This window comes from Grampus griseus (assembly GCF_964374135.1).
Source record: "Grampus griseus genome assembly, chromosome: 2".
Classification (NCBI taxonomy): domain Eukaryota; kingdom Metazoa; phylum Chordata; class Mammalia; order Artiodactyla; family Delphinidae; genus Grampus; species Grampus griseus.
Window position 1 is genome coordinate 107963288 of NC_139018.1, and position 22124 is coordinate 107985411.

At 44.1% G+C, this 22124-nt stretch overlaps 1 protein-coding gene across 1 annotated transcript in view; it reads left to right on the forward strand.

The window, feature by feature from the left end:
* The window catches only part of ANKDD1A (ankyrin repeat and death domain containing 1A), a gene marked incomplete at both ends in the record, with an annotated part of 35326 nt that extends 19928 nt beyond the window's left edge, over window positions 1-15398 (forward strand). Inside the window, 10 exon segments of the mRNA XM_082648445.1 lie at window positions 152-250; window positions 3125-3227; window positions 6566-6664; window positions 8085-8176; window positions 9248-9343; window positions 12082-12183; window positions 12187-12286; window positions 14251-14280; window positions 14283-14354; window positions 15337-15398. Of these exon segments, the coding sequence (XP_082504571.1) occupies window positions 152-250; window positions 3125-3227; window positions 6566-6664; window positions 8085-8176; window positions 9248-9343; window positions 12082-12183; window positions 12187-12286; window positions 14251-14280; window positions 14283-14354; window positions 15337-15398 (855 nt within the window).
* Between the last annotated feature and the right edge of the window lie 6726 nt (window positions 15399-22124).

The following is a 22124-nucleotide window of genomic DNA, read 5'->3' on the forward strand; positions in this document are numbered from 1 at the left end:
CTCAGGGAACCACAGATCACCAGGTCATGTCTGCAGTAGCAGGGAGGGGAGAGCTCAAAGAGCCCTGGAGCCCTGGCAGAAGGGGTGTCCTCCGGTCTTGGGCTCTGGCCTCAGCCTCCTGCCAGCCTCACACCACTCCCCCGTGTTTCAGGAAGGTCTGACTGCCCTGCACGCAGCTGCTGAAGGGATCCACCCCGACTGTGTGCAACTCCTCCTCGGGGCCGGGAGTAGCGCGAACGCCCTCACCCAGGTAGCCGGGCCTCCTCACGACTGGTGTGTGCCCTCGGCTGCCTGCAGAGACGTGACTGTGTCAACTGTAGGAGCCACGATGATTCCTGAACATTGTGTGAACAAGGCTGTGAGGGAACAGGCTCAGCTGTTGAGCTCTGTGACTTTGGGCAAGTTACTTAATCTCTCTGAGCCTCGTTTCTCAACTATAAATTGGAGGTGATATATACTTACTATTTTATATTGCTATGAAGGCTAAATACCTAGCATATTGCCTGGGACATAATAGGAGCTCAGTACCCATTAGTGTCTTATTGCTGGGCACGTGACAGTTCACAAAGCCCTTTCATAATTATTACCTCAGAAAAATTCCCCCCATTTTACAGATGAGAGAGGTTCAGTGACTTCCCCAGGTCACAAGTTGGTAAGAAGCAAAGCTGAGTCTGAAAAGCCTATTCCCCTGACTCCAGAGTTCATGGCCTGAAACATTTGCCTTGCCCAGCGGGGGTAGGGGTGGCGTGTCCGCAACATGAGGCCCACACCGCAATTAGAGCTGGAGCCTGGGTGTGACTCTGGGACAGGCCTCTTTCTCCCTTACCATTGCACTCTATGAGTTGGCCATTAGAAATTCTCTGTGTCCTTGAAAAGGGGGTTGTGGCCTTTCCTTAGGTAGGAGGTTGGTGTTTTTGTTTTGTTTTGCTTTTTATTTTTAGATCAGTGACAAATACTCTTTCTTGGCTGGTTGAACAGCTGCAGAGTCTGGAATTCTCTTTTTCTAAATTTCAATAATGTAGCAAAAATAATATTAATAGTGAATAATATAAATAATAGCAAAAATAGTTTAAAAACAGAGGAATGAAAATGATATGCTAAAAATATTTAACACAAAAGAAGGCAGTCAAGGGGAAACAGAACAAAAAAAAACAAGAGACATTCAGAAAAAAAATAGCAAAGGGAATTCCCTGGTGGTTCAGTGGTTAGGACTTTGCACTTTCACTGCCGAGTCGGGGAACTAAGATTGACAAGCTGCACAGCTCAGCCGGAAAAAAAAAAGAAAAGAAAAGAAAAAGAAAAATGGCAAATGTAAATATAATAATAATATAAATCGTAAATTCCCTTAAATGTGAATAATGCTTTATAAACCACAAAACATTTAATTTGCTCCCCTGGAAGGTGTGGAGACTACTACCCCAGGGACATAGCGGGGGACATTACAGCCAAGAGGGGGAAAGTAGCTGTCCCAGGGCACCAGCCGTGTCCTTCTGTTGCTGGTGAATTTAAGGTTCTTTCTTCATTGCAAAAGAATTTGGAGATGAAGTGATAGGTAAGAATCAGATTTATTTAGAGAGAAACACACTCCACAGACAGAGTGTGGACTATCTCGGAAGGCAAGAGGCAAGAGGCTTCAAAATATGGCGTGGTTAGTTTTTATGGACTGAGTAATTTCATAGGCTAATGAGTGGGAGGATTATTCCAACTATTTTGAGGAAGGGGCGGGGATTTCCAGAAATTGGGCCACTGCCCACTTTTTAGCCTCAGAACTGTCATGGCGCTGGTGGGTGTGTCATTTAGCATGCTAAGGTATTACAGTGAGCATATAATGAGGCTCAAGGTCTACTGCAGGTCGAATCTTCTGCCATCTTGGACCTAGTTGGTTCTCATTAGTTTTCATCATGTACTGTGGCTATGTCATTCTTTTTTTTTTTTTTTCCTGTACATGGGCCTCTCACTGTTGTGGCCTCTCCCATTGCGGAGCGCAGGCTCCGGACGCGCAGGCTCAGGGGCCATGGCTCACGGGCCCAGCCACTCCGCGGCATGCGGGATCCTCCCGGACCGGGGCACGAACCCGTGTCCCCTGCATCGGCAGGCGGACTCTCAACCACTGCGCCACCAGGGAAGCCCATATGTCATTCTTTTAAAGGTTGTGCCCTGCCCCCTTCACTCCTGTTTCACTTCCATCAGCAAGGTGTTGCTCCTTAGTCAGAAAGGCCCTTTCTCTGTGCCCAGCACTAGGCACTGGGAGGGGGCACAGACAGGTCATGCCATGGCCACCTCCCCAGCAGTAACAGCACAGGAGCTTAGAGACTTAGGGGGTTAGATCCAGCTGGTGGTCGTTGGTGGCTTGGAGCTGCCCACCTCACTGGCTCTCGTGCTCCAGCCTTGACTTGAGGTTTCTGGCAGAGGCCACGGTCTATTCTGACACTCCCACCTCTGGCAGTGTCGTGCAGCAGGGTCTCTGAGGAGGGGGCAAACCCAAAGTGATTGCATTTCCCACGGGGAGGTGGATGGATTCCCACCCACCCTGTAAACTTGCTCAGACTCGACTTTGGGAGGGTGACCAACTCATCCTGGTCTGCCCATACTGTCCTGATTTTAAAACAAAGTCTCACATCCAGGGAACATTCAGTCCCAGGCAATCTGGGACAGTTGGTTACCTAGTGGGTCCTGCCTGAGACGAAGTCTCATCCAGGAGGAAGCCCTCCCTCTGGCCCTGCCAGGCTCCTCTGTGGATGTGCTTAGACCAGCTCCAGCTGGACAGTACATGCTGGGTGGGATTTGCCCTGTACAGGTAAATCTTATTGGTCCCCCTCCTTGAAAACCATCTCCTCAGCATCTATACTCCACGTGTCTTTACTGGCTAAGGAACTGTGAAGGCTTTGGCCTTTGTTCCGGAGTCTGTGACTGGAGGTGAGGAAAATCCAGAGACCATAGTGAACTCCTTTTACTAGTCACCAGGCCTAGGCAAGTCATTGATTTCTCCTGCCTCAGGGTTTAATGGGGATAATAGTCCCATGGGGGTTGTGAGCTGTGAACGGGATAATGAACCTCAAAGTGCTTTGTAAACCCTGCTGTGAGGGGTCCTTAGGATGCTGCATTGATGCCTGTTTCCCTCTAGAAAAAGCAGAGCTGCTTCCACTACACAGCCCTCGGTGGCTCTGAGGACATGACCTGGGCCCTCGTCCATGCAGGAGGAAGCACTAACGTGGCTGATCACGTACGTGTGGGGCCTGGATGGAAGGTGGGGAGGCAGGGGATACACTGCCGAGTCTCCCAGGACCTCACTTCTCAACATAGAAATGGAGAACAGATTAGTGGTGGCGGGGGGCTAGGGGTGGGGGCGGGGGGCAGAGAAGGGAGGAGGGTGTGGTTATAAAAGGACTACACAAGGGACCCTTATGGTGATGGAACTGTGCTGCATCTTGACTATGTAAGGGATACACGAACCTACACGTGTGATAAAATTACATAGAACACACATGTATACAAATGACTACAAGTGAAACTGGGGACATCTGAGTAAGATGGTGGGTATTATCAATGTCAGTGTTCTGGTTGGGATATTGTACTGTGGCTTTGTAAGATGTTACCATTGGAGTGGGGAGAACAGAGCAGACGGGTGTTGAGGGTGGGAAGAAGGCTTTTCACCAGATACCTTTTGTTCTTTCTGGTTCTTTAGGTTTCTATAAATAAAATGTAAACCAATGAAAAGCAGTACTTGCTCTCTTTCCACTCCCCTTTCCTACCACATTCCCACAGACCTATTTCCAGGATGATGGAGGCCATATCCAGCCTCTTTGGTTATTTTATCTCCGTGGCCTGCTGCTTCCTGGAGAGCCACCATTAGAGCTCTGATAAGTTTCCTAGCTCATCCGCGTTGTGCACTTGAACCAGTTTCCAGTGTCTGCCCATTCACTCTCACAGGAGACCTTCTTTTGGCCTGATTTTGATTTCACAGTTATCTAGCAATGATCTGAGGACACTGCTGAAATCCTGTGGTAGTTTTACCTAGGTTTTTAAATTTTTTTCTAGATGTGTTTCAGAATACTTTTTGTCATTTATTGCTATTTGGGTTTGGGATTACATGAGCCTGTAAATAATATAAGAGAAAATGGTCATCTTTGTAATATTTTATTTTTTCACTACAAACATGTCTCGCCATTTCTTTATGTCTTCTTTTGAATCCCTCAGTGATGTTCTATGGTTTTTGTTTGCCTTTGTAATAGCCATTTCCAATTATACTCTTCATAGGTACTTTATATATTTTGACCGTCATTGCAAATAGACTCTTTTTAAAATATGTCGTTTCTTGTGGGCATTCAATACAGGAATGCTACTGATTTTGGTATTTTTATCTTCTATATGATTTTCATTGATTTTGCTAGAGGTTTTTTTTTTTTTTTTGGTGGGGGTATAATAACTATTTTGACCTGTGTAGATATACAGTCACGTTGCCTACAAGTAATCATATAGTTTAAATCTTCTTTTCCAATATCCGTAAACTGTTTTTTTCTGGCCTAAACTAGTAATGGCAGTCATGGGCATTTTTGTTGTATGTGTGCGTGTTCTGTTCTGTCACCTTTTGGTACTCAACATGTGAGGGTGTTTTTCCACAGTAAGTATAGATCTATCCCATTGATTTTTCTGGCTTTGTACTGTTCTACTAGATGTGTGTCACCATATACCTAGACAGAAGGTTGCTGTGGCAGTATCTCCACTTAGTCATGTAGTCAGTGCTCACAGGGAACCACTGGAGATGGAATCCTCCAGCCTTGAGTGAGGCCTTGGGTAAATGTTGGGTTTGGGTGAGACCTCTGTTCCGGTCCCGGCTGGCTCTCTCATTCATTCATTTCATACATAAATAGTGGTTGAGCACCTACCTAGATGCCGGGGGTAGAAAGTCCAGTAACACAGGGTCTCTGTTAGTTACGTGTCCTTGGGTGTGTCATGTAAGTTTTATGAACTTATTAAGTGTTCTCATTTGTAAGGTGAAAGTACGAATAAGAATACCATTCCTATATACTTGCTAGGTTCATGTGTGGAGTAAATGAGATAGCAGAGAATCTTAAGGTGCTGTTGCTAGAAGGGACCTCAGCAAGCATCACTTGCCAGATGAAGATGACTTGCCCAAAGTCACGTAGTGAGTTCCTGGCATGGCAAGCTCTCAAACTTGGGATTTCAGGCTCCCGCCCACCATGAGGATCGATTGTGGCCCAAGGGATTCAGGCTGTGGGCTGTAAATTCCTCAGGCCACTCATGTCATCCGAGAAGTGAGAAGGTCCAAACTCAGAAGCACTATCTATACAGTAAGTCCCCTACACATGAACCAGTTCCGTTCCGAGAGCACATTTGTAAGTCCAGTTTGTTCATAAGTCCAACAAAGTTTGCCTAGATACCCAACTAACACAATTGGCTATATAGTACTGTACTGTAATATGTTTATAATACTTTTCACACAAATAATACATAAAAAACAAACACACAAAATAAAACATTTTAAATCTTACAGTACAGTACCTTGAAAAGTACAGTAGTACAGTACAACAGCTGGCATACAGGGGCTGGCACTGAGTGGACAGGCAAGAAGAGTCACTGACTGGAGAGGGGAGAGGAGGTGGGAGATGGTAGAGCTGAAGGATCGTCAGCAATAAGAGACGGAGGGCAAGCTGCAATTTCACTCATGCCTGACTTTGACGGCAGAGGTTCTGGTTCCTTGCTGGATTCAATTCTATCTACCCTCTTTAAAAAATGATTCAGTGATGTCTGGGTAGTAGCTCTTTTTTTCTCATCATAGATGACATAGCAGTACTGGGTTGCATTCTGAACGGCTGCTGCAACTTTCGTGTACCTTTCTGTGTTCGGGTCCTGTGCCTCAAAAACTAACTGTGGGGCTTCCCTGGTGGCGCAGTGGTTGAGAGTCCGCCTGCCGATACAGGGGACGCGGGTTCGTGCCCCGGCTGGGAAGATCCCACATGCCGTGGAGCGGCTGGGCCTGTGAGCCATGGCCGCTGAGCCTGCACGTCCGGAGCCTGTGCTCCGCAACGGGAGAGGCCACAACAGTGAGAGGCCCGCGTACCGAAAAAAAAAAAAAAAAAAAAGATACAAGTTGTCAAATGAAAAAAAAAAAAACAACTGACAGTGCCTCCTCAAATGAAGAAAATCCCCTTGCCATTTCCTGCGTCGTGAATCACTTCGTTTCTTCAGTTACCTCTTCTTCCTCTTGTGTCTCTTTGTCCTTTCTCTGAGCCTCCAGTTCCATCAGGTCTTCATCAGTAAGCTCCTCGTGTTGCACAGCAACAGTACTGTACAGTAAAGTACACAAAAGCACGACTAGTAGAGGATGCACGCATGTGACAATGTACGCCAGACATGTGAATTAATTTATGTGATCGGACACGCGCACGCATGCTCGCATCTTTGAAAGTTCGCAACTTGAAGGTTCGTACGTAGGGAACTTACTGTACTCCTCCCAACTCCCATCTTCTAGCACCAGCCTGCAGCTGGGCAGTCCTGGGAGGGGCCCATCAACTGATCTGTGCCTCTCCACCGCCCCCAGCAGGCGCCTCTCCTGTGCACATCACCGTGAGGCACAACTTCCCCGTCCTGGTGCAGCTCCTTATCGACACCGGCAGTGACCTGGACGCCGCTGACAATGTTAGTGGCTGCAGAAACCATCTGGGCCCCATGGAGCCTCTGGGCACCCTCCCAGGTTAGCAGGGCTTAACTGTGGTCTACTAGCCTGGCCCAGAATTGAGGAATCGCTCTTTCAGCTTGTCAAAAGTTGTTTGAATATTTGTTGAAGGTAGCATTATTTTATCAACCATTCCTCTATTTTGAACATTTGAGTATTTCCAAGTTTCTGTCATGATGTATAGAACACTGTGGTAAACATTTTGCTACATGCAACCTTTTCCTTTCATTGATTTTTTTTTTTCCCCCTTAGGGAAAATTCCCAGGGCAGGGGTGACTGGGTTAATCTTGTATAACAAGAGGCCTCTGAGTCCTGAAGTTGTGATCAATCAGGAGCGTTTTAAAATCCCCATCCCCACAATCCACCCCCCAACCATACAATCCTCAGGGCCGCCACACACAACCACTAGTGGTGGAAAGCAATTTGACAGAATATAACATATACCTTTGAAATGGTCAGTATTTGCATGTCTGAGAATTGAGCCTCAAGATATATATTAAGAGCTCATGTAACAAGATATTTGTTGTAGCAGTCTATCAGTTTTCATTTCAAAAAGGGCCCCAAATACTTAATAAGAGAGAAGTGCTCGGTTAAATTATGGTATAGGCATAGATAGGCTCTTATGGAGTTATATAAAAATGGTGTTTATAGAGTTTATAATATGCAGGAAGTTATACAGATGCAAAATGTATATACAGGATGATCTCAAATATGTAAAACCATAAAACTAAAAACATTCTGCCTTAAAGAAAATACTAGAAGAAATGTACTAAGACTGTTAACAAAGGTTGACTTAGGTGGGATAGCGAGTGGTATTTTTTCTTTGTTCTTTCTACTTTTTTGTTATTTACTGAGTTTGCTGAGTATTATGTTTATGATTAAATCCAGTTTACCCTCCCACATAACTTCTTTTTTTTATATAAATTTATTTTATTATTTTTATTTTTGACTGCGTTGGGTCTTCGTTGCTGCATGTGGGCTTTTCTCTGGTTGTGCCAAGCGGGGGCTACTCTTCGTTGTGGTGCGCAGGCTTCTCATTGCGGTGGCTTCTCTTGTTGGGAGCATGGGCTCTAGGCACCTGGGCTTCAGTAGTTGCGGCTCATGGGCTCTAGAGCACAGGCTCAGTAGTTGTGGCACATGGGCTTAGTTGCTCTGCAGCATGTGGGATCTTCCTGGACCAGGGCTCAAACCTGTCTGTGTCTCCTACATTGGCAGGTGGATTCTTAACCAGTGCGCCACCGGGGAAGCCCCACATAACTTCTTAGAGAAACTCTGTTAAGGCCCAGTTGGGAGTGTACCCACCTTGGTCCTGTCCTGGCTTTGAGCCACAGACCATCTCTACATGCTTTTCTGCTCTCCGTCCTCTTGGCTTCTTTTCCAGAGGCAGTAGACACCCCTCACCTTGCCGCTGAGCACGCCTGGCAGGACATAGTGGGTATTCTCCTCATTGCTGGGGTTAACTTAAACCTGAGAGATAAGGTACCTCTGCTCACAACCAGCCTCCCTTGCAAGCTTTCATGACTCCCTCTTTGCCAGAGATCCTGATGCAAATGCCTCCTGCTCCCAGAATGTTCAAGGCTTCCCATCTGTTATATATCAGCTCAAAGGCAACCTCCTCCAGGAAGCCTTCCTGCCCCTCCATCACCTTCCCCTGTGTCCTCTGAGGTCCCTCAGCACTTGGCCCACCCCTCTCCTGGTCCTTGCCTGTGATATGTTTGTCTTCTGTTTCATGGCCCACATCAGACTTTGAGCTCCTTGAGTCATCTGCTGGGGAGAGGGGAAGAGAGCTAGAGGAATAGCATGTCACCACCCCACAACTCCGTACGTGTGAAACAGGGTTGGGGGAAGCTTCCTGGGTCACGGTGCTTCTGGGGTGGCCACCTCCTCAGGTGGCCAGAAGTTTGAGAAGAGCTGAAGGCTTAGTATGAGGCTGAAGAGGTCACAGGCTCATGAGGGGAAGGGCCCTTGCACACGTGGCCCAGCCCTTGGGATGGTGTGGGAAAGAGATGGGAGCAGGGAACAGGCCCTGAGGCTGGACCTGGGAAGGGCTTCCGGCTTCCTGGGAGGGAAGCTGGGGCCCGGGGCAGCTGGCCAAGCTTGAAGAGGAGCTTCCCATCTCCCCGCAGGTCCCTGGAGGTGGTGGAGGCCAGCACTCTGCCAGAGGCCTGGAGCAAAGGGCTGGAAACCTGAGGGGAGGCAGCAAACTTGACACAGGAGTCCAAGCCCCTTCTCTGGGTTCTGGTTTCATCTGAGACATGAGGCTGGTAACATCTATCTCACAGGTGACCTTGAAGACTTATGCAGGCTGAGTTTTATAAGCTTTAAGTCCTCCTATTCTAGAAGAACACAAGAGGTGGTTGCTGGAATTATTGCCTTATTCTACCTGTGACTTTTCCACACCCAGAATTACTGCCAGAAAACCCTTCTGCTCTCCAGTGTAGACTGCTGGAAACCACTTTCTTTGGGTAGGAGGGTCTGTAGTCAGTGCTAGAGGCCACCCTATACCCTCTTATAGGAACTCTGGATTCCCTTCTCCCTTCTTACCCGCAGCAAGGAAAAACCACCTTGCCAGTGGCCACCCACATCAACCATGTCAGCCTGGTGGAAATGATCATAAAAGCCGATTGCTTCTACAGATGGGAGAAGGTACTGAGACCCGGTGCTTGGTCTCTCCATGTTGGAAAGGGAGTGGCCATGGCTTCAGGTGGAGTTGGTTTTGAACCCCAGCCCTGACCAATTCAGGGGCCCCTCAGTTTCCAAGCGAGTGATAATCCCTGCCTTACCTAACACTAGGGTTCTTTGAGGGCATCCAGAGATGGGTGAACACCCAAACCACAGTGAAATAAGGCTGACTGAGGTCCGTGCCAGTGTGGAGATACTAGTAGACCCTGCTGCAGCTCCTGGTTGATGGATGAATGCATTCATGCATGAATAAAGAAATGGCAAATTGTTTCCAGCTCACTGTCAGCTCCAGGTGATTGGAATTGTGGCTTGGGGTGTTCTATTCAGGCAACTTTCTGAGCCCAGAAGGAAAGTGTGCTGCGATTGATTAGTGATATCTGCTGTGGATTTGGGAAAGAGGAGTGGCAGTTGTAAGGTCCTGCATTTACAGCTTCATGTCAGCAAATGGGGGTGGGTTGAGAGATTTTTTGTTGTCCTTAATGGTTGCTTTTATACACAGAAAATAAATTTTTGCATTTATTTCAGTTTTAGAAATTAATACTAAATTGTTTACAAAATTTAAATCCTACTTTTCCTCAAACTTTTAAATTTATTTTTACAATCTTATTATTATATTTATACAACTAGTAAATTTTAAACAGTCACTTTCAAGGAAGCCTTTTGATTAAAGTTTGGTCCCATGTTTAAGCTTAGTTAAACTACCTTAAAGGTTTTAAACTGAAAGAATAAATTTAATATAATAGGTTTTCTTTTCAAGCACTTCAAATGCTTCCTAAATTTTTAAATTATCCCATTAAATCCAATAAATTAAACCTATAAAGTGAATCTCGAATATCATAAACATTCTGATATTGTTTACAAATTTAGTAAATTTCTCTTAACACTTCTCAAAAAAATCACTGTCCAGAAATCAATCAATTGATAAATTTCCATAGGAATCATAAGATTTTCTCTTTCACTGACGTGCTGGATTCTCGTAAATATTACAACCCCTTTACATACAACAGATTACTCCTAAATATTAATACCAACGGTTTGATGAACTGATTCATCTCTATGCTTAATTTTAAACCACCTCAGGCTTTAAAAGTTTTCAACACTAAGGCAGTGGTGCAGTTAGAATCACAAATCCCTCCTTCCTACCCCTAGACCAATTCAATCAGAATCTAAGGGATAAGGGCCAAGCTTCTGTGGTTCTTAAAGCTCCCAGATGATCCCAATGTAAGATGCAGTTGAGAACACAGCTCGAAAGAAACAGTTTTTACCACCCAAGGAGAGAGCCAAGCTCCCCGGTCGTCACCTCCCAGGTGACTGGCCAGACACAGTTAACCAGGATGTAAGATTCAGAGCTGCAGATGCTAGAACTCACCTGACCTTTTTTTTTTTCACACACACACACTGTATTTTATTTTTACAAGAGATAAATAAACTGACACCAAGCATTGTAAATGGATGACCACAACAAAAGCAAAAATGATTGCAATTAATAAACACGAAACACACTCATACTATGTCATAATATTGACATTCCGTCCAGTAATCCTCCACTGTAACAGTTGCTTTACTTTGCAGTGGTCACCTGAGCTTTTTAACAACTAGAAGTCTGCATCCACATCCTTTCGAGGGGCTTTTGTGGCTTTTTTTTTTTTAATTTTTGAATTTTATTTATTTATTTATTTTTTATACAGCAGGTTTTTTTTTTTTTTAACATCTTTATTGGAGTATAACTGCTTTACAATGGTGTGCTAGTTTCTGCTTTATAACAAAGTGAATCAGTTATACATACACATATGTTCCCACCTCTCTTCCCTCTCGCGTCTCCCTCCCTCACACCCTCCCTATCCCACCCCTCTAGGTGGTCACAAAGCACCGAGCTGATCTCCCTGTGCTATGTGGCTGCTTCCCACTAGCTATCTACCTTACGTTTGGTAGTGTATATATGTCCATGCCACTCTTTCCCTTTGTCACAGCTTACCCTTCCCCCCCCCCATATCCTCAAGTCCATTCTCTAGTAGGTCTGTGTCTTTATTCCTGTTTTACCCCTAGGTTCTTCATGACATTTTTTTTTCTTAAATTCCATATATATGTGTCAGCATATGGTATTTGTCTTTCTCTTTCTGACTTACCTCACTCTGTACGACAAGACTCTAGGTCCATCCACCTCATTACAAATAGCTCAATTTCGTTTCTTTTTATGGCTGAGTAATACTTCTGTGGGTTTAACTTAAGTTATTACATAATTTTTGGTAACCTCATTTTATCACCTGCTTTGCATAGAAAGAATTCTGTAATCCAGACCTTCTCTACTTGTTGTCATTTGGCAAGTTTAGTTCGTGCCTGATTCTTGGCTTGCCTGGTTTTAGCCACAGCTGCTGAGTCATTCTACTGACACTCGTGCTATATGAACACAAAGAAAAGAGAGAAATGGGAAGGCTTCCTGGAAGAGGTGGCACCCAGGTGGTCTTTTGACTGTGGCAATGGGATTGAGAGACAGGGAGGTGAGAAAAGGAATTCTGGATGAAGAAACAGTGTAAGCAACTCAGTTTCCAACACTCAAAGCAAGGCACAGAGTCAGAAACCAGAGTAATGGACACTATGCCTCAGGCCTGTGATGACACCAGTTCTGTGTCCAGGCTCACGAGGAACAGCCTGGCAGGGATTTCCCCCAGACAGCTGCTGCACTTCTGGGATCTGCCCCACAGGACCAGCTGTCATGCAGGGACCTCTGTGACCCCTCTGGGAAGAGCTTGACCTTTAAGCAGGACCATCGGCAGGAAACACATCAGCTCCGCTCTGTGCTGTGGTGACTGGCCTCCAGGTACCTGCAGCCCCACGAGTGGAAGAAGCTGGCGTATTGCTGGGAGTTCACCGAGGCCCACGTCCACGCCATTGAGCAACAGTGGACAGGTACCACCTTGCCTTGGTGCCCCAGAGCAACCGGGTGGAGGGGTGGGGGCACGTGGGGTGTGTTCAGTTTTCTGTGCTTCTGGGGGAAAAGCCTTAGCAAGCCACACGCCACTTCCAACACATCACGTGCTCTTCCCCTCTCCAGGCCTTTACACAGACTGGGCCCTCTGCCCCTCCCTCCACATTGACCTGTGAACTTCACATTCTTCACGAATCAGCTTGAGCTGAAACCCATCATTCACACATGAAACTAAAGGTGCTCCCTGTAAAAAGGAGAGGAGCTGCTGTTGCCACTATTATTTAACATCTATTTGGAAATTCGGGCCCTGGTATTAAGGCATGAGACAGAAATAGAAATTGAGTGTAAATACTGGAAAGGAAGAGAGAGATTTATTAATTTCAGATGAGATACACACACACACACACACACACACACACACACACACACACACAGGAAGTCCAGAAGAATCAACGGAAAAACTCTTAGAATAAAATAATTCAATGAAATGGCTAAACATGATTAAATACACGAACACCACAGTATTCCTCTGTACCATCAATAAGTGGGCAAAATATATAGAGGTATATATATGTAAAAAAAAATGTAAAAATGTATATTTTAAATATATTAAAAAATTTTTTAAAAAAATATATAATATATATTAAAAATGTATGTAAAAATATACTCCATTTACAATAGTGTGTGTTTCTAAGAAGAAATATGAATGACATATGAGTAAGACAATACAAATTATTTGAACTATAAAAGAAGACTTGGGTAAGTAGAATGACATTCTGTATTTCCAGCTAAAAGAAGTGTCATGTAGATATTGATTTTCCCCGTATTAAAGCTTTGATCCAATTTTAATCAAATCAAAATAGGAGGTTTTTGAAACTTGACTAAAGGATTCTACAGTTCGTCTGAAAGAAGAAACAGGGAATATATAAATGAATATTCTGGAGGAAAAAAGCGAAGAGGGTCTAACTCAACCAGACTCAATGTTAGAAAGCTAGAATATTTAACACAGAGATACCTGACAGAAACATAGGCAAATCAGGTAGTGGAATAGAGTGGGGAGTCCACAAGTGAACTCTATTACCCATGCGGATTTCATAGACGATAAAGGAGCACTGGTAAATTACAGGGCTGGGGACAAGGGGTAGTGAATAAACGGGTCAAATGAAACTGCTACATCACGAGCAGCACCAGGAGGAAGTGCCTGCTGGGGGCCCACGGACACCAGAACATCAGGGACGCAGTGGCTGACTGACTTGGACCTGATGGCTGTGCCCCCATGGCTGAGCCAGCCCATCTGTCCCTAGCTGGGAGAGCTGCCCTGGTCACAGTTGAATAACAAGCTAACCCCACCACCAGCACTGAAGAGCATGGGCACTTATTTTCTAAACATTGTAATCACCTGGGAAGGCTTAACACTGATCTGTTGCCTAGGCCACACCCAGACCCAAGTACTAGGAATCTCAGAACGGGGAGGGGGACCCAGGTGTCAGTGTTTGCTAAAGCCTCCCAGGTGTCTCCAGTGAGCACTTATGGCTGAGAACCACTGGTTCGGGGGAAAGAACAGGGCCGCTAGCTTGCAAGTCACAGGTTATTGTGAGCCGCCAGAGAGATGAACTGTACAGTCGTGTGTGCATCGTGGTACCACAGTGAATGCCAATTCTTTCTCTCTTCCCAGTGACACCAATAGGATAGATGGTGGATGCTCAGGGGAAAGCCTGGCACTGGGGAGATCCAGGTGTCCCTGACACGAAACTCCACCCCCATCCCATCTGAGGCTGCTCCTCCCCTTCCTCCCATGCCCTCCCCATATATGGGCTGAGTTCTGCTAGCGCTTAGAGGAGGGTCTGATGTTCTGGTGGCGGTAAGGGGTGTGCTCAGGCCTGGCTCTGGTAAGGCAGGCGGGGTTGGCGCCTTCTCTCTCTCTTTCTCCCCTCGTGATACTCAGGCACCGAGAGCTACCGGGAGCACGGGCACCGGTCACAGCCAGTGAGAACCCCAGCAGAGTGCTCTTCAAAGGCCTCGTCGCCATTGGCAGGAGGGACCTGGCTGGTAAGTGTCCCCCCGCCCGCCTGCTGCTCAGGGCAGCCCCGGGTGCGAGTCAGAGTTGCATGGCCCCGCTGGAATGCAGCAGGGCCCTCCAAGGCTGCTCAGACCACGGCGCTGTGGCGCTGGCTCTGAACCTTTCAGATTGATGGTCCTAGCCCTGCCTCCTCCTGGAACCCAGACGGAGCCTTGGGCAACTCACAGTACCTCCTGGCCCCAGTCTCCCCATCTGTGCCGTGAGGGTGACCCAGACGATCCCTATCACCTTCACAGCCCCAACGCCACTGAAGCTACAATCTCTTCCTATCCAGCTCTCTATACTACATTGATTTGTTTTTTTCTCCAGTTTGGAGTAGGGTGGGAACAGCCTGCAGGCTTGTTTTTCACAAACATTAAGACCTATGGGCCAAAACTGGCTTAAGATGAGTTGAACCAGTAAGATCTGGTCAAATAAAATTTCTGAGGCCGTCACAACCTATTTGAGTCTGTCAATCCCAAAAGCGTTTTTTGGGATTTGCGATTCAGGGCACCATGTAGAACCATCAGGTAAGCGGAGTAACAGGTTCTAGTAATGATCCCTCATTAAAAACAAAATTGGCTCATGATGAAAAAGGCTTAAACTCTGTAACCTCCATTGCCATGGTGCATTACAGGGCAACCACAGGATGGGGTACTAGGCAGCCTTCCATAGTAATGAAGGTACATCAGTCACTTGGCAGCAAGGAAAAGCGTCGATAGCACGTTATCAAGGAGCAAGAGGAAAGTCCCCTGTGTGGTCGATCTCCCCCAGCTGCCACACACAAGGTGAGAAAACAGTCACTTCAGAGGGGAGGAATTAGGGATGACTTGGTTCTTCTTCCAGCATGTTCTTAAATACTACTCTGCATCTTCTTTTAACACAAACTCTTGCAGGCAATTAAAACATCAAACTAGCCTTGTGAGGCAGCGCTCAGGCAACAAGAGGCAACAGGATTCTTGTCTTTGGCAGAAAGCATCAGGAAGAAAGCAAACGATGACTCTAGCGCCCCAAGGAGGTGCACAGCCATGTAACTGGAGGGACTGGACATTCAGGAGCATGGAACCTCAGAGTGGGGGCCACTGAACAGAGGAGGACCACCGTTTAAGGGCTTAAAAAGCAATTACTGTAAACAGACTTCCAGCTGCTTCCACTGAAACCCATATTAGGACCAGCAGGCAAGTGTTTGTGATCTTTTTCATGGAGGCCTGTCTCAGGTTTTGCAGGTAATCCCTTCCCAGAGGTATCGTCGTTTGCAGCTCTCAGTTTACTTTCATCTCCTGCATCTCACTGGAGCCTCACAGCAGCCCTCTGTGGTGCAAGGGATGTCTTTTCAGAGAGGACTCTGGGCACAGGGTGGATAAGCAGCTCATCAGGTGGTGAGGTCAGGGGCCAAACTGAGCATTCCTGTCTCCCCAACCTGGTGAAGGGCTCCATCCATCCCTTATGAGAAGGACCGCCCTTAATTCAATCCCTGACTTTTATGAAGGCTGTGCTTACTCCACAACTGTTTCTATTCTCAGCTTATTTGTACATTTTGACAGTTCTAGGAGGCACACACGCATTTTTTCCCTCTTTTTCAAAATACCTTTTAAAGTTTTAAACTCTTAATTTTAAAATCATTTCAGACTTACGAAAAAGCTGCAGAAATAGTTCAAAGAATTTCCAAATACTCTTCACTCAGCTTCCCCAAATGTTAACATCTTACATAACCAGGAAATTAACACTGCTAGGATACTATTTTTTTTAAACCTTTTTGTTTTTTAGATGTTGGGGGTAGGAGTTTATTAATTAATTTTTGCTGTGTTGGGTCTTCGTTTCTGTGCGAGGGCTTTCTCTAGTGGCAAGTGGGGGCCACTCTTCATCGCGGTGCGCGGGCCTCTCACTATCGCGGCCTCTCTTGTTGCGGAGCACAGGCTCCAGACGCGCAGGCTCAGTAGTTGTGGCTCACGGGCCTCGTTGCTCCGCGGCATGTGGGATCTTCCCAGACCAGGGCTCGAACCCGTGTCCCCTGCATTAGCAGGCAGATTCTCAACCACTGCACCACCAGGGAAGCCTGCTAGGATACTATTAACTCACCTTCACACCTTATTCAAATTTTGTCATTTGAGCCGGGAAGTTCTGCCTGAAAGCTGTTTCTGTCTAATGTGAGCTCTCCTGCATGTGGCACAGCTGGCTGTGGCCAGTTTCGGAGCCCATATCTTAGAAAAGCTCCCCACAAAGTTAGCCTTTGGGCCTGCGTCCTGGGAAGAAGACAGAATAAAAACTGCTAGAGCTGAAAGGGGCTCCAGTTCTCACACATGGCTGGTGGGAGTTCACAGTGGTACAATCCTCTGAAAGGCAATTTGGCATTATCCACGAAACTACAAATACATTTACCCTTTGACGTAGCAGTCCCACATCTAGGCATTTATCCTACAGAGAAACCTGCAAACATTATATAATACTAACACACATGCAAGTGAACAAAGGTGAAACTATGCTGTGAGATGGATGTATGGGAACTGTGTACTATCTGCTCAGTTTTCTTTAACCGTTTTTAAAAAAAATAGTCTATTTTTAAAAATAACTGAAACTAAAACTTACAAAAAGAAAATGAGGCTTTGAAACCAACCCATCAGGTTGATGATTTGAGAGGTGTGTCTGGCCTGAGGCCTCACAGTTTGCGGTGGGATTCAGTCCCCAGCACAGCACACAGCCTCCCTGCCATTGTGGCACCCTTCATCTGCACATGCTGTGTTGAGATGGAGAACCTTCTTCTACCATCTATTCCATATGAGAAAGGTATTTCATACCACATGGGACTTGGATCACTTACCTGGATGAATTTTGTTTTTTGTTTTATTTTTTATTTGGTTTTGGCTGCATTCGGTCTTTGTTGCTGCACACGGGCTTTCTCTAGTTGCGGCGAGTGGGGGCTGCTCTTTGTTGCAGTGCATGGGCTTCTCATTGTGGTGGCTTCTCTCGTTGCAGAGCACAGGCTCTAGGCACAAGGGCTTCAGTAGTTGTGGCACGCAGGCTCAGTAGTTGTGGCTCATGGGCTCTAGAGCACAGGCTCAGTAGTTGTGGTGCACAGGCTTAGGTGCTCTGTGGCATGTGGGATCTTCCCGGGCCAGGGCTTGAACCCATGTCCTCTGCATTGGCAGGCAGATTCTTAACCACTGCGCCACCAGGGAAGCCCTGTTGTTTGTTTTTTGAGATAAAAAAGCAAGTCCATAAATAAAGTTTAAACGTTGAAATATATCTCTCAAGTTCAATACTTATTTCTTTTGTTTGGGAAATCAATAGCAAAATTTCAAACAAGCTATTGTGGATTTTTTTTTTTAAACAGGATTTACAAGATTGATTTATAGGGTTCTCATGAATGATCTCTTGTTGCCTACTCAATCAACCTGTAAACAATTTTTTTAAACTTAAAAAATTTTTTTTTAACTTTTAAAAATATTTAGATCAATAATTTTTTATTGAATTATAGTTGATTTACAATATTGTGTTAGCTTCAAGTGTACATCATAGTGATTCAGTTTTCTGATTATATTCTATTATAGGTATTTATTAGATACTAAATGTAGTTCCCTGTGCTATACAGTAAACCCTTGTTGCTTATCTATTTTATGTATAGTACTTTATACATGTTAATCCCATATTTCTAATTTGTCCCTCCCCACCTCCCTCACTCCTTTGGTAACCATAGGGTTTTTTTCTTTGTCTGTAAGTCTGTTTCTGTTTTGTAAATAAGTTCATTTGTACTATTTTTTAGATTCCACATATAAGTGATATATAGTATTTCTCTGTTTGACTTACTTCACTAAATATAATATTCTCTAGGTCTATCCATGTTGCTGCAAATGGCAATATTTCATTATTTTTTATGGCTGAGTAAGACTCCATTGTATATATATACCACATCTTCTTAAGCTGCTCACCTGTTGATGGACATTTGGGTTATTTCCATGTCCTGGCTATTGTAAATAGTGCTGCTGTGAACAGCACTATTCATAGTGCATGTGTTTTTTTGAATTACAATTTTCGTCTTTTCTGGATACATACTCAGGAGTGGATTGCTGGATCATATAGCTGCTCTGTTTTTAGTTTCTAAAAAATATTTATTTATTTGTTTATTTTTATTTATTTGGGCTGTGCCAGGGATCTTAGCTGCAGCATGCAGGATCTAATTCCCTGACCAGGGATTGAACCCAGGCCCCCTGCCTTGGGAGCCCAGAGTCTTCACCACTGGACCACCAGGGAAGTCCCTATTTTTAGTTTTTTAAGGAACCTCCATACTGTTTGCCATAGTGGCTGAACAGTTTACATTCCCAACAGTGTATTAGGGTACACTTTTCTCCACATCCTCTCCAACATTTGCTATTTGTGGACTTTTTGATGATAGCTATTATAACAGGTGTAAGGTGATATCTCATTGTGCTTTTGATTTGCATTTCTCTAATCATTAATGATGTTGGGCATCTTTTCATGTGCCTATTGGTCGTCTGTATGTCTTCTTTGGAGAAATGTCTATTTAGATCTTCTGCCCGTTTTCTGATTGGGTTGTTTGTTTTTTGATGTTGAGTTGAATGACCTGTTTGTATATTTTGGATATTAACCCCTTGTATGTTGCATCATTTGCAAATATTTTCTCCCATTCCGTAGGTTGTCTTTTTGTTTTGTTGATGGTTTCCTATTTTTTTCTCTCTCTCTCACACACACACACACTGTATTTTATTTTTACAAGAGATAAGTAAATGGACACCAAGCATTGTAAATGGATGATCACAACAAAAGCAACAATGATTGCAATTACCAAACACGAAACACGCTCATACTATGTCATAATATTGACATTCAGTCCAGTAATCCTCCACTGTAACAGCTCCTTTACTTTGCAGTGAAAATTGATTTGTATATTTTTTGCCTCTGAGTCCTTGTGGGATTTTTTTTTTATTCAAACAAAGTCACAAAAATTATAATCATCCTCATCAGTTCACTCAGTCCCATGTAATAAATTTTTTTTCATCTTGATCTTTTGTTAGCACTTTTATGAATTCATCACTTTTCCATTAGAGTTCTGAAAATGCTTATTCATTCAGTTCAGCAGTATAGTCAGTTACCAGAAACCTGTACTTGTCAGAGTCTTTTCCATGAATTCCTTGAAGATGAAACCCTTTTATAGGAACATTTTTGCAGAAGCATCAGAGTACACCCAGAACTGTCTATAAATGACAAAAGACATAAAAATGACCACGGTTAAAGATTTGATGAAAGTCCATAATAATGCAAATGACAAGGTAATTTAGTTATTTCTGAGATACACTTTTTAAGGTAATAACTAGAATTATGACTTATAACATTATACTAGAACATATAAGATTTTTAGAAATTTCATGTAATGCCTGAAACATTCATATTAACAAATTTCCATACAAATAAACCAAAGAAAGTTTAGTATTAGTTTTTTTGGTTGGTTTTTTATATTGCAGGTTCTTATTAGTCATCAATTTTATACACATCGGTGTAGACATGTCAATCCCAATCGCCCAATTCAGCACACCACTATCCCCACCCCACCGTGGTTTTCCCCCCTTAGTGTCCATAAGTTTGTTCTCTACATCTGTGTCTCAACTTCTGCCCTGCAAACCGGTTCATCTGTACCATTTTTCTAGGTTCCACATACATGCGTTAATATACGATATTTGTTTTTCTCTTTCTGACTTACTTCACTCTGTATGACAGTCTCGAGGTCCACCCACGTCTCAACAAATGACTCAATTTCGTTCCATTTTATGGGTGAGTAATATTCCATTGTATATATGTACCACAACTTCTTTATCCATTTGTCTGTCGATGGGCATTTAGGTTGCTTCCATGACCTGGCTATTGTAAATAGTCCTGCAGTGAACGTTGGGCTGCATGTGTCTTTTTGAATTATGATTTTCTCTGGGTATATGCCCAGTAGTGGGATTGCTGGATCATATGGTAATTCTATTTTTAGTTTTTTAAGGAACCTCCATACTGTTCTCCATAGTGGCTGTATCAATTTACATTCCCACCAACAGTGCAAGAGAGTTCCCTTTTCTCCACACCCTCTCCAGCATTTGTTGCTTGTAGATTTTTTTTTTTTTTTTTTGCTGTACTTGGGCCTCTCACTGTTGTGGCCTCTCCCATTGCGGAGCACAAGCTCCGGACGCGCAGGCTCAGCGGCCATGGCTCACGGGCCCAGCCGCTCCGCGGCATGTGGGATCTTCCCGGACCTGGGCACGAACCCATGTCCCCTGCATCGGCAGGCAGACTCTCAACCACTGCACCACCAGGGAAGCCCCTGCTTGTAGATTTTTTGATGATGCCCATTCTTACTGGTGTGAGGTGATACCTCACTGTAGTTTTGACTTGCATTTCTCTAATAATTAGTGATGTTGAGCAGCTTTTCATGTGCTTATTGTCCATCTGTATGTCTTCTTTGGAGAAATGTCTATTTAGGTCTTATGCCCATTTTTGGATTGGGTTGTTGGTTTCTTTAATTTTGAGCTGCATGAGCTGTTTCTATATTTTGGAGATTAATCATTTGTTGATTCGTTTGCAAATATTTTCTCCCATTCTGAGGGTTATCTTTTCGTCTTGTTCATGGTTTCCTTTGCTGTGCAAAAGCTTTGAAGTTTCACTAGGTCCCATTTGTTTATTTTTGTTTTTATTTCCATTACTCTAGGAGGTGGATCAAAAAAGATTTTGCTGTGATTTATGTCAAAGAGTGTTCTTCCTATGTTTTTCTCTAGAGTTTTATAGTGTCTGGTCTTACATTTAGGTCTGTAATACATTTTAAGTTTATTTTTGTGTATGGTGTTAGGGAGTGTTCTAATTTCATTCTTTTACATGTAGCTGTCCAGTTTTCCCAGCACCACTTATTGAAGAGGCTGTCCTTTCTCGACTGTATATCTTTGCCTCCTTTGTCATAGATTAGTTGACCATAGGTGTGTGAGTTTATCTCTGGGCTTTCTATCCTGTTCCATTGGTCTATATTTCTGTTTTTGTGCCAGTACCGTATTGTCTTGATGACTCTAGGTTTGTATGTAGTCTGAAGTCAGGGAGTCTGATTCCTCCAGCTCCATTTTTTTCCCTCAAGACTGCTTTGGCTATTCGGGGTCTTTTGTGTCTCCATACAAATTTTAAGATGATTAGTTCTAGTTACGTAAAAAATGCCATTGGTAGTTTGATAGGGATTGCACTGAATCTGTAGATTGCTTTGGGTAGTATAGTCATTTTCACAATATTGATTCTTCCAATCCAAGAACATGGTATATCTCTCCATCTGTTGGTATCATCTTTAATTTCTTTCATCAGTCTTATAGTTTTCTGCATACAGGTCTTTTGTCTCCCTAGGTAGGGTTATTCCTAGGTATTTTATTCTTTTTGTTGCAGTGGTAAATGGGAATGTTTTCATAATTTCTCCTTCAGATTTTTCATCATTAGTGTATAAGAATGCAGGAGATTTCTGTGCATTAATTTTGTATCCTGCAACTTTACCACATTCATTGATTAGCTCTAGTAGTTTTCTGGTGGCATCTTTAGGATTCTCTAAGTATAGTATCATGTCATCTGCAAACAGTGACAGTTTTACTTCTTTTCCAGTTTGTATTCCTTTTATTTCTTTTTCTTCTCTGATTGACAGGGCTAGGACTTCCAAAACTATCTTGAATAATAGTGGTGAGAGTGGACATCCTTCTCTCGTTCCTGATTTTAGAGGGAATCCTTCAGTTTTTCACCATTGA